General features: G+C 45.0%; 1 protein-coding gene across 1 annotated transcript in view; it reads left to right on the top strand.

Annotated features, from left to right (window-relative positions):
- Positions 1-16,410, top strand: part of KPNB1 (karyopherin subunit beta 1) — a 40,002-nt gene that overhangs the window by 8,542 nt on the left and 15,050 nt on the right. Inside the window, exons 5-14 of the mRNA XM_056863850.1 lie at positions 865-1,017; positions 1,565-1,624; positions 5,659-5,748; positions 5,852-5,962; positions 6,789-6,890; positions 8,626-8,850; positions 10,646-10,837; positions 11,164-11,294; positions 14,255-14,402; positions 15,202-15,273. Of these exons, the coding sequence (XP_056719828.1) occupies positions 865-1,017; positions 1,565-1,624; positions 5,659-5,748; positions 5,852-5,962; positions 6,789-6,890; positions 8,626-8,850; positions 10,646-10,837; positions 11,164-11,294; positions 14,255-14,402; positions 15,202-15,273 (1,284 nt within the window). The remainder of the gene's footprint in view (positions 1-864; positions 1,018-1,564; positions 1,625-5,658; positions 5,749-5,851; positions 5,963-6,788; positions 6,891-8,625; positions 8,851-10,645; positions 10,838-11,163; positions 11,295-14,254; positions 14,403-15,201; positions 15,274-16,410) is intronic.

Raw genomic sequence — 16,410 nt, 5'->3', positions numbered from 1 at the left:
CTGGTGAGGGAATGTGTCAGAGGTATTTGGATTATCACTCAACAAGCCTGGGTATGTCAGAAGTATGATGAACAAGAGCTGCAAGTGCGTGGCTATTCCATTTGCATATTTGGATCTTTTGCCCCTGCCCTGGCATATATATTGGATATATGCAGGCTGTTCTCTCATACAGTGATGCATCACCTCAATGGTTGTGGAGGGAGAGAAGAGGTAGCTTTATTTTGGATGAGTCAGAAGTACAGATAGAGGACAAAGCACTTGTGCTTCTTATCTGATACCTGAAGTTGGTCTGAGTCTGAGCACAGTCTGTAGAACTGGGAGTGTTGTATGTCTCCTCATGGACCAAGGCATTCTAGGCGTATGACCTTCATCTGTCACTGTACTGAAGAAAAGTTTATAAAGAACACTTGGTAAGTTGGGTCAGGAACCGAGATAGGCATTCATGTAGACATGGTCTCCTCCCTCTCCTCCTTAGCCCTTTTTAAAGCTACTATTCCACTGGTCCTCTTGCCATAAAAACTCTTAATTCTTCCCTTTGCCGCAGCACTGTTTTCCAATTGTTGGGATTTAAACGTTCGAGGACTTTAATTTGTATTCCCTACAGGGTATGTGCCAGCCCTAAGTAATGCAGGGCAAACATCTTCTTTAAAAAAAAAATCAAACTTAAATTGATTCTGTGCCTTTATAGACAGCCCCTGATTTGTACTCTTGAGTAAGTTGTGCATTGTGCTATTATGTGACACCTGCATGCTTTTGAAGCAGCCTGGCAACAAAACTCCTCTTGATAGAAGTCCATGCTGAGCTCTTGCTTGAGGCGGAACTGCTCCTTGTGACATTTACCTTGTTCTGATTCCCCGTTTCCAGGACCCAGAACAGCTTCAGGATAAGTCAAATGAGATCTTAACGGCCATTATCCAGGGCATGAGAAAAGAAGAACCAAGTAATAACGTGAAGCTAGCGGCTACCAATGCACTCCTGAACTCTTTGGAATTCACCAAAGCAAATTTTGACAAAGAGGTAAGCAGGCCAGTGTATGTACACACATAGCTGTGTGTGTGTGTGCACGCACCAGGGATGAAGAGAAATGCGACGCTTATGAGGGCTGGTGATGGGAACAAGGAATAAATCCATGGTCTATGATGAGAAACCATGCACCACGCTGAGTTTCCTGATGCATCTTTGTGATCTACTGAGACTTGGATTATTGTTCTTAGAAGCTAGCTATGAGAGACCTGCCCCCATGATATACAAAAATTTGAGAGCTAATATTAAATCAAAACTGAACATTTTTGTGGGCTTTAGAAAACTTAGCCTTAGCTCCTGAAGGTATCCTGCCCACAAGAAAGCTGATCAAGAACAAAAATTGGTGGCTGATCAATCTGACTTAAAGCCCAATCGGTTAGGCTTTTCTGCCTTCTTTGTTTCAGCCTTCCATGCTTCCCAAATTTAAAGTACAGCTTTAAATAGAATCCAACATTCTTGAGCAAGAGTGGGAAGATATTTTCACACTAGAAAACTTTGCACATATTCAATCCTAATGCTGCTGCTTCTTCTCTGTTCCCAGTCTGAAAGGCACTTTATTATGCAAGTAGTCTGTGAAGCAACACAGTGTCCAGATACAAGGGTAAGTTGAATCTTTAAAAGTTGTTACTGATCTTGATATAGGAAACTGGCCAGGCCATGAGACTTCCCTTATAAAACCAGAGTGGGAAACTTACTAAGTTGGTGGATCTTCCTGCAGTGGAGGGAGCTTTTCCCGATGCAATGCCCTCTCCCTCTAGAGGAAAGCGCTTCATCTAGCAGGATGGTTCTGTAGGATCTAACCATTTTTTCAGTATTTGGCAAATCGTTATTGATAAATACAGGTCCTCTGGGTATATTCTGTTTTTACAGAGTTGGGGGGTGGAGGAGGAGTAGTTCCCTGCCCCAAAGGAGACCACAATCTAAAAACCGACTTTGGGTAAGACAACCAGAGGAGGTGCCAAGCACTAAACATGCGCAAGTGCAGTTGCATGTTCTTAAGTTTGGTTTACAGTTGGGGAAGAGCATTAAGTGGGCTGCCCCACAGGCCTCACTGTTAGCCAGTCTCCACTTCAGTTTGGGGGGAATTAGCTGCAGATAGCGAGGGGGGCATAACTGGGATTGATAACCTATGTATACCAGGATAGTCCTGGGTGAAAACTCTCAATTGAGCAGCTGAGTTTTTATTAAAGAATTAAGTAATAAATACAAGAAATATATCTCAAGCAATGAACATGCACACACGAAGTATACGAGAGCTGCCTAAGAGAAAAGGGAGGAAGTTGGATAGGATTTCAGGGATGGGTGATAGTTACCAGTCTTGAAGGGACGTCCAGGGAAAGCAGCGCTGAAGAGGAAAACAACCAGCGTTTCCAGGAGCAAAAGCCCACATGCAAGTGGGAGTGCTTGCACAGATCCAGACCATACATATACTATGAATGGCCAAAGGGACCAGTATTTATACCCCAAAATGGGCCCTGAGGCTTTGTGGGGTAAGATGGCAGGAAAGACAAAGACAAAGAATTGATTGCTTTTCTGAGGTTCGAATAAAAAGATAGGAGAGGCTTGATGAGTCATCAGGATCCAAGAGAATGCCTGGACTATTCTCTTGAATACTGATTGATTGATTGCTGGGAAGGATGCAGATAGGGTAAAGAACAATCTGCTCGGAGCATTGATTAAATCACACAGTGGGGATTAGCTAGCCCCATTGTCCAGCCAGGCACACCTTAGGGCCGGGGGGAAAGTTCAGCGGCCAACTGCCTTCCTGCCCAGGCTTGACTCACAAGATGGATCCCAAAACTCTCTGAGAGGCATCCATTTTGTGGGGAGCCGTGTCCTGCTCTTATACCAGTCTTTGGCCCCCGTGCCTTCGTGGCATCCCTTAGCAGGAGGAGGGGTCCAACTGCTTACATCACAGGGGAGAACAAAGAGATTTGATGAGAGGGCAGGGCAGTAATGCAAATGTGTTCAGGGAGGGATTTCAGAGAGGAGACCACAAGGGAAACTGGCCAGAGTCTGTGAAGTGGGATTTGGGGAGGGTAGTTGTGAGTGGCAGAGCTGGACGGTTACAGGCCAGGATAATAAGAGCAGGAGAGTGGACAAGTCTAAGAATGGGTTTGTGCTGGATATGAGCAAAGAGGCTTCAGTATAGCGACAAATGGAGAAGGTGGATTATTTTGATAGCAGAATGTTGGGGGCGGGGGGGCTTGAGGCAGAGAACTAAATGACAGCCCAGGAAAGCCAGAGAAGAAGGTTGCGGTAGCTCTAGTGGGAGATGACTGAAATTTTGGCGAAAGAGGGCAAGGTGTGATTTTTTTTTTTTTGCGGTGTTGTGCTGCGAGAAGTGATGTGACTTGGCGATAATTTGGAAAGGGAAGTAAAATATGATGCCAGAGCTTTATTGCCTGCTCAAGAGGCTAGACTAAGACTAGAGCTTGATTTCCGTTGCAAGTGAACACGGTGTGCTGCTGCAAAGGCAATGCGTGCCAGTGGTTCTCCAAGGTCTGTCTGGCACAGCATTTTTGTTTCCGCCAGCGACGGCCAGGTGCTGCCTGAAAGATGGCAACTAGTGTTCAGTTCCATGGACCCCCCCCCTCACACCCGCACTCAGCAAATCCAATCATACTTTTGCAAGGAGGCTCCCTTTTTTAAAATGTGTGTTTGGCTAATCATGAATCATCTGACAGTCCTGAAATCTGCCAGGTTTGCTACAAAAAGTGAGGTGATCGGTCATTTTGCAGACAGAATCCTTCCAAGCATGTCTGGTTGCTTACAGGCTCCTGAATGACCACTGTCAAAGCTCTCTAACTTCTCAGTTTTACCCCTTGGTTTATGTCCTACAGCCAGATGGGATGGTGACCCCATCCATTTGTTTAGTTTTTTTTACATCTCTAATGAATTTTGCCCTGACCTGGATGGCCCAGGCTAGCCTGATCTCGTCAGATTTCAGAAGCTAAGCAGGGTCAGCCCTGGTTAGTATTTGGATGGGAGACCACCAAGGAATACCAGGGTTGCTGTGCAGAGGAAGGCACTGGCAAACCACCTCTGTTAGTCTCTTGCCACGAAAACCCTGAAAGGGGTCGCCATAAGTCAGCTGCGACTTGACGGCACTTTACACACACACACACAATGAATTTTACCTTCTTTAAATCTTTATACACTATACTATTCTGTTTTAAATTGGGGCTGCTGGTAATTTTAGCACTTCCACATTTATTTTATAGCTATATTTTCTGTTTTAATTGAAATTTTATTGCTGCTGTTCTGAAGCTATTAAATATTTTAGTGAGTGATGTCTGTTTTACTGCTGCTACTCTAGTATGTGGTTATTTCATTCTAGTTTTTTTATTTTTAATCTGTGTAAGTAGCCTTGAGTGCCTTTGGAGAGTAAAAATGTTTTTTAAAGCTGGTTCCCAAAAATAAGAGGCCATTGAAAGGAAGATCCTTAATCACAGGAAAGAGCTGTCAAAGTTGCTTGCATTAGTGTTGTGAAAAACAAAGTAAATCCGTATGACCATCCACCATGGTACTACGCCATGATGTTCAACTAACAGGCACCTGATGGTGGTTATCCTGTCAAATGGAGAGGAGAACATGTTTCTTCATCTGATCAGAAATCTGAATGAGGGAGCATACATTTCTTCTATCCATGAGGCAGCTTACCCAAGAGTTTTGTGCATGTTGATTTGACTTGTTACTTGGGGAATTATAAGTGTTCGGGCCTTATGAAATGGCTGCCTGTGTTCTGATTCTGTAAGTGTTCAGGTGTCACTGGTAACATTGGCTGTAGCTTCAATATGTTGAGCACACTTTGGCTGGTATTGCAGACAGACAAAGCTAGCTAGAGTCTACTTGGAAATCCTGGCTTGTCTGCTGTTAGTGAGAGCTGACTGCTTCAGGAGCTGTGCTATGCAGCTGCAACCCTGTACCCTCCGCGGAGACAGTGCCACCGAAGTACCTGGGATTCCTGTATTCAGATACAACAGCCAACTAGTGTGGCTACAAAATCAGGATTCACAGGCCAAGAAGTTAATAATCCCTGAGTTAACGAGGTAACAAACAATCGGCACTCACATTAAACAGGAGCTTCATCAGACTGGTTTTGTGATCTGTGGTTTAGCACAGTGTCCAAAATCATCCCGTGTCTCAGTGCTAAAAACAAACAAACCAAGGCCTTCAAAAAATTGGGAACTGGATCTTAGCCACATGGACATCTTGCAAGAGGTGATGCTTTAGGGTGATAGTCAACAAGGGTGGCTGCTGCTTGCTCCATGATCCATAAACAGGCTCATGGATAGAACAAACCTAACATGATATTACCGTTTTTCCCTTGCATTAATGAAGGTGTAGAATTTTTTTGTTTTTGTAGATCATTAGGCTCTGTTGCTGTGACGGGTGGAAAATATACTATAGCGAGATTATTTCTCTGGCACTTAATGCTTCACAATCATTCTCCCTTGTTTTTGGCCTTCCACTGGTAACTTTGCATTTACTCACTCAGGTGCTCGGGGTTAACCAGTCAGGTTTTTTGAGGCTGTTATTCCAGCACTGTAGCTAGTGCCCAGTGAAGTGGCTATGTCTCCCAGAGTGTCTGTAGAGACAACGAGACCCATTTCTTTCTCTTGTGATTTTTAGGTGCGAGTAGCTGCATTACAGAACTTGGTGAAGATTATGTCCCTCTATTATCAGTACATGGAGACGTATATGGGTCCTGCACTTTTCGCTGTGAGTATTCAAGGGCTTGGGAGCTGATAGCGAAAGGCTCAGAAGGGTTTCTGTGGCTGGAGTGGAAACGGTGATCTTTCATTTCTCCCCCCCCCCCCCAAAGATCACAATTGAAGCCATGAAAAGCGAAATCGATGAGGTGGCTCTGCAAGGAATTGAGTTCTGGTCAAATGTGTGTGATGAAGAAATGGACCTGGCTATCGAGGCATCAGAGGTTAGTTGGAAGCTTGCCAACGCTTGTTCTTCAAGCTGAGACTGATCGGAGATGCTAATTCTGGCTTTGGTCAATGATGAGACAGCATGCACCACTCTGACTACAGTGATGAATAGATCTCTTTTGAATGCAGAGATCAAGCCTTGCCAATGGGAGGTATATCCAGGGTTTAAATTGTGGGAGGAAAGGTACCAGCTGGATAATAGGAAAAAATTTTTTTTACAGTAAGAGGAGTTCGCCAGTGGAATCAGCTACCTAGGGAGGTGGTGAGCTACCCCTCACTGGCAGTCTTTAAGCACTTGTCAGGGATGCTGTAGGCTGATCCTGTATTAAGCAGGGGGTTGGACTAGATGGCCCGTATGGCCCCTTCCAACTCTGATTCTATGACATGCAACTTCCTGAAACACTGTACATGCAGCATACTTTCCCACTGTGGCAGAGTGCATGAAAATTTCAGTAGTAAGTTTGCACATTTTTCATTCTTCAAAACAGCAGTGCTGTGGTGTGTAGACACACAATAGTTTATGAAACAAAGCCTGAGTGAGTGTGTCTTGGCATTGTGAGGTCCTTGGCTGAAATGAGATTTGTATCCAGGTCTCTCCCTGCTATGTGCATATGGTTCAGTATTTAGGGCCACCGGTTACTTGGTTGATAACAGTCAGTATTTGCATGCATTCAGAACCAAAGCAGCATATATTAAAATCACTTTTAATTAGGGCTTTTTTTCCGGTCGTCTTTCCAAAATGTGTGGTGTTAGTGCTTTAAATAGGTCTCCATTGCTTGTCTACTCAAACCAACACGTCTTGATCACATTTTTTTCTCCTAGGCGGCAGAGCAAGGAAGGCCTCCAGAGCACACTAGCAAATTCTATGCTAAGGGTGCCCTACAGTATCTCATCCCAATTCTCACACAGACACTGACCAAGCAGGTAAGTGATGAGGTTTTTTTTAAATCCCGCTCTCCAGAGCAGCAAGGTTCAGGGTCTTCAGTACTAAGAACACATATCCAGTTCTTCTGGAAAGAAGAGTGTATTTGTGACGGGATGTCTCCTTATCATCAGTTTTCTGGCTTCTCTGGTGACTCTTCTGGGAGAGGGTTCCAAAATATCCCTGGCAGACTTTGGTCAATGATGAGAAATCATGCACCACGCTGATCCAGTGATGCACCATTTTGTTTACCTGAGACTGGAGTCTGACCCCAGATATTTATTGCTTATTTGGAATTGAACGGTTGCATCTCATAAAATTTCAGAGCTTTAGAAGAGTTGATCCAGTTGCTTATCTGAGAGTGGACCCTTCTGATTAGACTTTGTTGTATGTTTGCTGTGCTGGTACTAACTGGCACGGCCTTTCTTATGTTCTCATGTGTTTACTGAGTGTGAATCTAGAAGTTTGCTCACATTGTTCACATTAAGTGTTTGTCAGTCATTGTCATGATTTAATTTTATGGATACCTTACTTACTTTTTTCCCTCCTCAGAGGCCATGTCTACCCACTGGCTTTCTTGGCGGTAGACCTGGGCTCCGAGGAGGGGAAAAAGTCCCCCTTCAGAGGCCAGGTCCACCAATTGGCTTCCATGGGCCTCCGGAGGCCAGGTCTACTGCCAAGAAAGCCAATGGGTAGACCTGGCCTCCCAATGGGACTCAGCCGGAGGCCAGGTCTACCAATAGGCTTTTATGGCGGTAGACCAGGCCTCCAGACGAGGACTCCGGACGGGGAGGGGGAAATGGCAGGGACTTACAATTTAATTTTTATCAATAAATAAGATCACTATTAAGTATGATATCAAGTTTTATTCAGTGTACCTATAGTTTAATTAAGACTTAAAACTTTAATTAAAGTTTATTAATAAACAGTGTACCTACCTATATAGTTTAAGTTTAAGAAATTTGGCTCTCAAAAGAAATCTCAATCGTTGTACTGTTGATATTTGGCTCTTTTGACTAATGAGTTTGCCGACCCCTGCCCTAGGCTAGGGTCTCAATTTCACCAACTCCGCAGTCACACAGGCGGTCACCGAATGGAATTTTTGGGAAGTGGCCATTTAAAACCTGTGTGGGGAATGTGTTTAGTCTTGCTAGGATGAAAGCACGTCTTTGGGTTGGGGAAGTTGGGAGATTGAAGCATATGTGTGTGTGCCGTCAAGTCACAGCTGACTAATGGCAACCCATAGGGTTTTCAGGGCAGGAGATGTTCATAGGTTTGCCATTGCCTGCCTCCGTATGGGCTGAGAGAACTGTGACTGGCCCAAGGTCGCCCAGCAGGCTTCATGTGGAGGAGTGGGGAATCGAACCTAGTTCTCCAGATTAGAGTCCGCCACTCTTAACCACTACATCACGCTGGCTGTCAGTTGCAGTTATAGTGATGCCAGTTTCTAGTGGGCAAGGACATAATCGCTGCCCACAGTTTATGCAGGTGTGTGAGACCCTTATGAGGCTCATTTGAAATGTAGTCCATGGTTTGGCCTAGATTCCCAAATCATTACTACTGCTTCAACTGCATATTGGAATGTCTCCCCTTGCTGCACTTTACAAGCAAAGCAGCTGTCCAGGGCTGCAGAACGAAATAGCCCCCCCCCTTTTAAAAAAAAAGTATATACAAAGGATTTACTTGTGTTCTGTCTCTTCGTCTCTCTCCCCCCCCCCCTCCCCCGGGCCTTCTCAGGATGAAAATGATGACGACGACGACTGGAATCCCTGCAAAGCTGCTGGGGTCTGCCTCATGCTCCTCGCTAACTGTTGTGAAGATGATATTGTCCCCCACGTTCTGCCTTTCATCAAAGAACACATAAAGAACCCCGACTGGCGATACCGAGATGCAGCAGTCATGGCATTTGGGTGCATTTTGGAAGGACCCGAGCCCAACCAGCTCAAACCTCTTGTTATCCAGGTGAGAGGTTCTAGGCCTGGGGTGGATGCCCGCTTGTGACACACAAGGGAGCTGTCAGGAGATCTGCAGGGATTCGCTTAGCTAGAGGGTTCAGCTGCTGATCAGAAATCATTTATTGCCTTTGGAGAAGCAGGAGATCCTTGAGGGAACATGGGTTGGATCTATAGTGCCGCCGGTGGAGTGAAGCTGGTAGGGTGATGCTTCCCTGCTCCCCGCATCCTGCGGCAGACCTGTGAGCCCCTTGTAATTCTGATTTTGAAGACAAGGGGCCATTGGGAACAACATAAGGCCCAGAGTGGAAGAGGAGGTCTCCCTTTGGCAGCAGAAATCTCCCTTTGGCAACAGTTGCTCTTCCCTCTTCTGCTAGCGGGAACCGTACCTTGGGACCTCACCACATGTATACATCTTTAGTACACCCATCAACTTGACTTCAATGTAGCCTGCTTTTTGTTGTGGCCATTAATAAAGTCACAAGTCATGCATGACCACGGTCTGTCAATGGGGCTCATTGTCTTTCTCGTAAAGCATTAGATTATTATTGCAATTAAGCTTGCAGGTACCGCTTCAAAGGAGGAAAGAAAGATGTTGATTACTCACAGATGCTTTTCCAATTAATACTCTCACTCTTTTTGTCTTGTGTTGACTCCAGAAGAAATCCCTTCGTGAGTCTGTGAGAATAGTGTAATGGGGTTGGGTAACATGATGTAGAAGGGCTGCTTGAGGCATCGTTATTAATAGCATCCAACTATTCTAGCCATTCAGATTGTTCCCAAACCACCGTGAGGATATGAAGAGGACTGTATGGTTACACCAATTCCTTGCTCCAACATGTCCTCTCTACCTGCTCAGTAGCTAGAACATTCACCATCTTCTGGTACTGCGATACAGTTCATTCTGGTATAAGAGTGCATTTAGCTTGCCTTTAGTTTTGTTGGTATTCATAAAGCAGGGACAAGGTGGACGTGGGAAGAGGTCCAGAAGAGGAAAACCAAGATGATTAAGGGGCTGAAGTACCTTTCCTAGGAGGAAAGGCTCAGTAGTCTGGGTTTGTTTGTTTAGTTGTCATTTCCCCCCCAAATGGGTTTATAAAAGTGTCCGTGTAGGACAACCAAAATGATTAAGGGGCTAAAGTACCTTTCCTAGGAGGAAAAGGGTCAGTAGTCTGGGTTTGTTTTTTTGTTTTGTTTATTTAGTCATCTTTCCCCCCCCCCCCAAATGGGTTTATAAAATTGTCCATGTAGTGGAGCCAGAGAACAGCTTGTTCTCCTTCCTCTATAATACTAGAATTCAGGAGCACCCAATGAAGTTGTTGGGCAACTGAATCAGGATGTCCAAATGGCTCAGCTATGTCATGTCAGGGCATGTTGCAACAGCCGCTAGCAGAGGGGGCTTTAACAAAGAATTAGACAGATTCACGGAGGATACATCAGTTGCTACTATCCACAATAACTAAAGAGATTCCTTGGTGGTCTCCCATCCAAATACTAACCAGGGCTGACCCTGCTTAGCTTCTGAGATCTGACGAGATCAGGCTAGCCTGGGCCATCCAGGTCAGGGAAACCGCTGAATACCAATGCTAAAAGGCAGCCTCAGAGGGAAGGTCTTGGCTTCTCTGCCTTGTTTGGGCCCTTCAGGGCAACCGATCAGCCACTGTGAGACAGGATGCCAAGACTGGACAATGGGCCTGATCCAGCAGGGCACTTACATTTGTATGAATTTCTGAGTTCCTTGTTTGAAACGGGTCCAGTTGCCTTGTTCTGCATGACTTCAGCCTAACTGCTCTCTTCTCTCCTAGGCTATGCCAACTCTAATAGAATTAATGAAGGACCCCAGCGTCGTGGTCAGGGACACAACTGCGTGGACCGTGGGTCGGATCTGTGAGCTGCTCCCCGAAGCGGCCATAAACGATATTTACCTCGCTCCACTGCTGCAGTGTCTAATTGAAGGCTTGAGTGCAGAGCCAAGAGTGGCTTCAAATGTGTGCTGGGTAAGACAGGATTCTTTGGTGTGTGTGTGTGTTTGAAGTTTGACATGTGGAGTTCACTGGGGGAAAAGTATTTGGAAGCACCCATGTACGATTGAACAGCTGCTGCTCCCCAAAGTGGCCAGTTGACTTGATTAACTTGTGAACTAGCGGGTGGTGGCCATGCTGATTCTTATGCTTAGGGGAAGGAAGCAATTGGTGGGATGGAAAAGATAATCTGAAGTAATGTCATTGGGTCCTTGGGAGTAGAGGGGCTACTGGTTCAATTTTGAAATGGGACCAAAGGTTCACATTGTGACTCCTAAACTGTGACTTATCCTTTCTTTCAGGCTTTCAACAGTTTGGCAGAAGCAGCTTATGAGGCTGCTGATGTAGCCGACGATCAGGAAGAACCAGCAACATACTGTTTATCATCATCATTTGAACTAATAGTTCAGAAGCTCTTGGAGACCACAGACAGGTAACTAAGCTGGACCTCAGCTGCTGCCTTGCTACATCATGTAAGCTTCCAAAGAGACTTTAGGATACTGCACTGATGATTACCTGCTACCAGACTATTTAGGGTCCTTAAAGGTATCTAAAGGACAGCTTGTGCAGAATCTTCAGTCTTCCTTCCAGGCCCTGCTTTGTTTTCTCTCCCCTTCCAAAGTGAGGATGGTTGCGAGGTTTATTTGTGTACTTCATTTATAGCCTGTCTTTCTGAGGCTAAAGGCAGGGGAGTGGTTCCCTCTTTGGAATGCCCTTTCCTGCAGCCATTCATGTGGTGTTGTCTAAAGCTGTAAATTTATAGAAATTTTGAAGCCACTGAAAACACACATTTGGGGAAAAATTGAAATATATGCATTATTTTCCTTTAGAACCTAAACTGGTTTTACTTGTTTGACAACAAAGTGCATCATTTATAGCTTAGCTTCTAAAATTCCTCTACTTGGCATGTCAATGAAATTTTAAAGTATATAAATGGCGGGATTTTATTTTTCTATTTTAAAAGTTGCAAGTATACCCATTACTTGAAAGAACTGTAAACTGCTGCACTCTATGCTACCACAGCACATGTATATTTAATTTTTGCCATGTGAGAAGTAAGACAAAAATGAAAGTAGAAAACAATTCTGGAGTAACCGAAAAGTGTATTTGGACAAACTCTTGTACTGTCTCAATATAGGACTACCAGCATATCTAGTATTGAGTTCATTTAGAAAATTTTTATGTTGCCTCTCCTGGAACCTCGAGGCTCACAAAAAATTAACAAAACATAAAAATATATTAATTAAAATCCAGCATAAAACCCCAGCCCAGCATAAAAATTGTCCATTGACAGCTTAAAATAACATTTCCCAGATTGAAATAGTGTTTTTTTAAAAATTAGCCCCTGTATGAAAAGCCCTAGGTGAACAGAAACATTTTTGGCCTGGCACCTAAAAGAAAGCAGTGTAAAAGCCAGGCAAGCTTAAAGGGAAGGGCATTCCATAAGTGAGGGGACACTCCTCAAAAAGCCCTGTCTCTGGTTGCCCACCCCCCCTCACCTCTGAAGGCGGGGGCACAGAGAGTGGGGTTTGTGAGGCAGGTCTTACCTGGTGCTCTGGACAATATGGGAGGAGGCAGTTCTTCCGAGTGTCCTGGCCCCAAGCCATTTTGGACTTTAAAAGTAAGACTCGGCACTTTGAATTGTACCCTGCATTTTGGATGGACTAAAGTTTCCGACCGTTTTCAAAGGTTTGCTGTGAGTCCATTATTAGGAAGAAGCGCACACAGTAAATAATAAATACATGGAGAGGAGCACTCTGTCCAATGGATTCAATGGTCTGGCATACATCTGTCCACGGTTTTCGCTTGGATTACTGACACCTGGTTACCTCTCATTTCCCCTTTTTAATAAAGCTTCTCTTAAGAATCTTGTAAGTCTCATAAAAATCTTGGCCTGCATATCCCATTTATCCCACCAATATAAAATGTAAAAAAATTCCTTTTCTTTTTTAAAGAACTATCTTGAGTTCTGCACTTAACGACGCTTGGTTCTAGAGCCCTAGATTGCAGACCTCTGGCTTCAGAGTGTCAGCATAGCACAGTCTGTCAGGTTAGGCTGCCTTTCTTTATATGCCAGCTCAAAAGGTTGAAGTTGGTCCTACGAAAAAGCTTCTTCTTTACTCATTTCATGCCAAATACAACACAAGCTCGAGACTGAACTTGAGGAGTGCAAAGTTTACATCAGTCTTCTGAGCAGTTAATATGCGGGAACAAAACAAGCAATTTCAGCATGCTCCTAGGGGGCAGTATATGGGCATGGCATAAGTGGTTCTAAACTGACAAGAACAAATAGTACCTATTTAATATCATTAGTGTGGCGGGAGCTTTTTTCCTGTCCTTTTGGGAGACCACCTTTGAGCACAGGGAAATTTTAGTGTGTATGCACAGAGCAATGTTTAACTTTTGATGTCATGATGTTGATGGAAGCCAGTCTGAGACACAAAGTCATGGGTAGCAGCTTCTGAACAACGGGGCTGGAATATAAAGGATCCAGGCGGAATTGGCTGCATTTCCTAAAGATCATCTTGCCGTCTCACTGGCCTTAATTACAGTTCTAGGCTGGGGAAAATCTGTTCATATACTCTCCAATTGGCTGCTGGTCCACAGACTAGTTCTGCATACATTTGCTGATTACTTTATCATTTCCTGATTGGAGGCTCTTTGTTGTGGCTTTTTCCAGGACATGTTTCAGCAAAACAGTTAAAATGAGTATTCCAGTCATGGTTCCCTCAAGGTGCTCAAACAACTGCCACGCCACTGGTTACTCAAGGAGGAATGCTCTTCTACGTACCTTGCAAGATTTTTATTTATATCCTGTCTTTCTTCCACATAGAACACAGACTGGCTTACATAGGGCTCCCAGGAGGTCTGTCTTGCAGACACCGGCCAAATCCCGACTTGCTTAGATTTAGCGTGGTCGTTGTGCTGTATGCCTTTTCAATCGTTCCCAGCCAAACCCTTTGTTAAACACACTCAAATGTCCATACTTTTCAATGGCTGTCTAAAACTTCTGCAAGCCCAACCCCCTGAGTTGTATTGTGTGGTCTTCTTTTGTGGGTGAAGACATCAATTTGTGTGCTGCTGCTTTTCAAAAACTGCTGGCTGGCTGCGCTCTTAAGACCTTTAGTGATGTGGTCGCAGACAGAAGAAACTTGTGTATTGGCTAATTAGGGATGGCTGCTTAAAACAGAATCTTGCATGAAGTGCATTATGGTCTAGATGCCACTTTGCCACTGAAATATCTAATCATACTCTTGTTTGGTTGAACAGTTTTCATTTGCCACTCTTGCAGCAGAATTCTGAAATACCAAAAGTGCCGATAAGTTAAATTATGCTGTGGTGGCTGTCATTGTGTGCTCTAGGAAACTAATTTTTTTCTCTTTCCTGTTACAGGCCTGATGGGCACCAGAATAACCTGAGGAGTTCAGCCTACGAAGCTCTGATGGAGATTGTGAAAAACAGCGCCAAGGACTGCTACCCAGCTGTCCAGAAGACAACTTTAGTTATCATGGAACGGCTACAACAAGTGCTTCAGATGGAGGTTGGCTGGAGAGCAAAAACTGATCTTGCTTGAAGACAGGGCCCCAACAAATGAGTGGGCAATATTGCAGGGAGGGTGGTTGCCTTTCTTACTTCATGTAGTTCTCTAAACCCTGGTGGTGGGTCAAAAGGATCTTTAGACTCTTCCAGTGCACCTGTGTGACCATATTATAACAACCACTGGGTAGGATCCAGAATTCTCCTTGCGAGAAGCGGAGCTTTCCTTCAGTGCAAGCAGCCTTACACTGGTACAAGGAGCCTTGCTCCAGCTGAAGAGGCAGGTTTCACTAGTGGGGGGCTCCTTTTGATGAACAAGGCTCCGCTGTTGTTGGAATGGAAATGCTGGGACCCCCCTTCCAATTATCAATATTTTTGTAATCCTGGTTTAGTATTTAGCTGTCTTTCAGTCCACCCCCATTGCCTAGGGTTCAACTTTAAATGTTGGTTTGAGGCCACCGTTCATTCCGATGGTAGAGGTGCTCTGCTCTTCTCAATGGTGGCTTGGGCATGAACACATGACGCTGCCTTCTGCTGAATCAGACCCTTGGTCCATCGAAGTCAGTATTGTCTATTCAGACTGGCAGCGACTCTCCAGGGTCTCAGGCAGGGGTCTTTCCCATCACCTACCTTCCTAGTCCCTTTAACTGGAGATGGTGGGGATTGAACCTGGGACTTTCTGCATGTCAAGTAGATGCTCTACCACAGAGCCACAGTCCCTCCCTCCCCATGGGTCAGGGGCTTAGCAGTAGACAGCAGTGGGCTTCTGATGTGGGCTAAAAGGATGTCTTTCTCTTCCCCAGTCCCATATCCAGAGTACATCTGACAGAATCCAGTTCAATGACCTTCAGTCTCTTCTGTGTGCCACTTTGCAGGTAAAAACCTTGCCCTTCTTTTGCTATATAGACAAGGCATGCCACAACAGGACTAGTGAGGAGGATCGTTCAAGAGGGAAAAGTCTGAGTCGGGTCTTGCGTTGAAAGTTGCCAGGAAGGGCCTCTTTCAACATGTAAAACCATGGTTCCCCTAGTGTGGCACCTGTGGGCACTGTGGCGTCCACCACTACTTCTCCTGGTGCCCACCAAGCTTGCCAAGAAGTAGGTGGGGACAGTCTAGGGCCGGGCTTATTATTGGCTGCCCTCATTCAATTTAAAGGGCGTTCTGCAGCTGCAATACCAGCCGTAGCCACTAGAGGATCAGGAAGACTGATTACTACAAGGCTTTCCTTATTTCCCCTTCTTTCTCCCTTCCTACCCCTCCCCAGGGTTTCTTTCATTTTTTTTTAATTTCGCAAAGCAATTAGGAAGGAAATAGTTGACTCTGCGCCTGTGGCAGATGTTTTGGAGTGCTGCTCACCACCTCTTCTTGAAATTCCGAAGGTGGCCCAAAGGCTCAAAAAGGTTGAGGGCCCCAATGAAAAATGTTTATTTTTAAAGAAGGCACCTTCAGTTCTGATGTCTTTTTTCTTACTTTCAAGCCTGCAAAAAATAAATAACCTTGTATGACAAAAGTTCAGGCTAGATGGTCTATGTTCCTTGCTAACGTTTAAGAGCAGGGCCTCCCAACCTTTTTGAGCTCGTGGGCACAGGCGGAATTCCCACATGGCATGGTGGGTGCAGCAACAAAATGGCTGCTGCAGAAGGCAGAGCCAGACACAAAAATGATTGCTTTGACAGCATCTGCCTCCACAGCACAAGGATCTGCACTGTGTTACTGAAGTTAAGCTGTGGCAATGTTGTTTTTTTTTTTTTGCTGGGCAAAAGCCGTAGTTGGCCCTGCCCACTTCCTAAAAACACTTGGTGGGCACCATGGTGCCCAAGGGAACCTTGTGGTGGACCCCTGATTGAGAGCATGAGTGAGGAGTTAGAATGTTGGCGTAGCCTTAGCCAAGCTCCTTCTCTATTCTCTCCCTCCCTCCTGTCTGCGTTGATGTGGGCTGGCTTTCCTAAGGGTGGGTGTGCTATAAGATTATGGAAATGTCTCAATGTATATGGAGAGCTTAAGGAATGCTG

The sequence above is a fragment of the Euleptes europaea genome, chromosome 18 (genome assembly GCF_029931775.1).
Source record: "Euleptes europaea isolate rEulEur1 chromosome 18, rEulEur1.hap1, whole genome shotgun sequence".
NCBI classification, from domain to species: domain Eukaryota; kingdom Metazoa; phylum Chordata; class Lepidosauria; order Squamata; family Sphaerodactylidae; genus Euleptes; species Euleptes europaea.
This window is presented reverse-complemented; position numbering and strand designations above follow the sequence as displayed.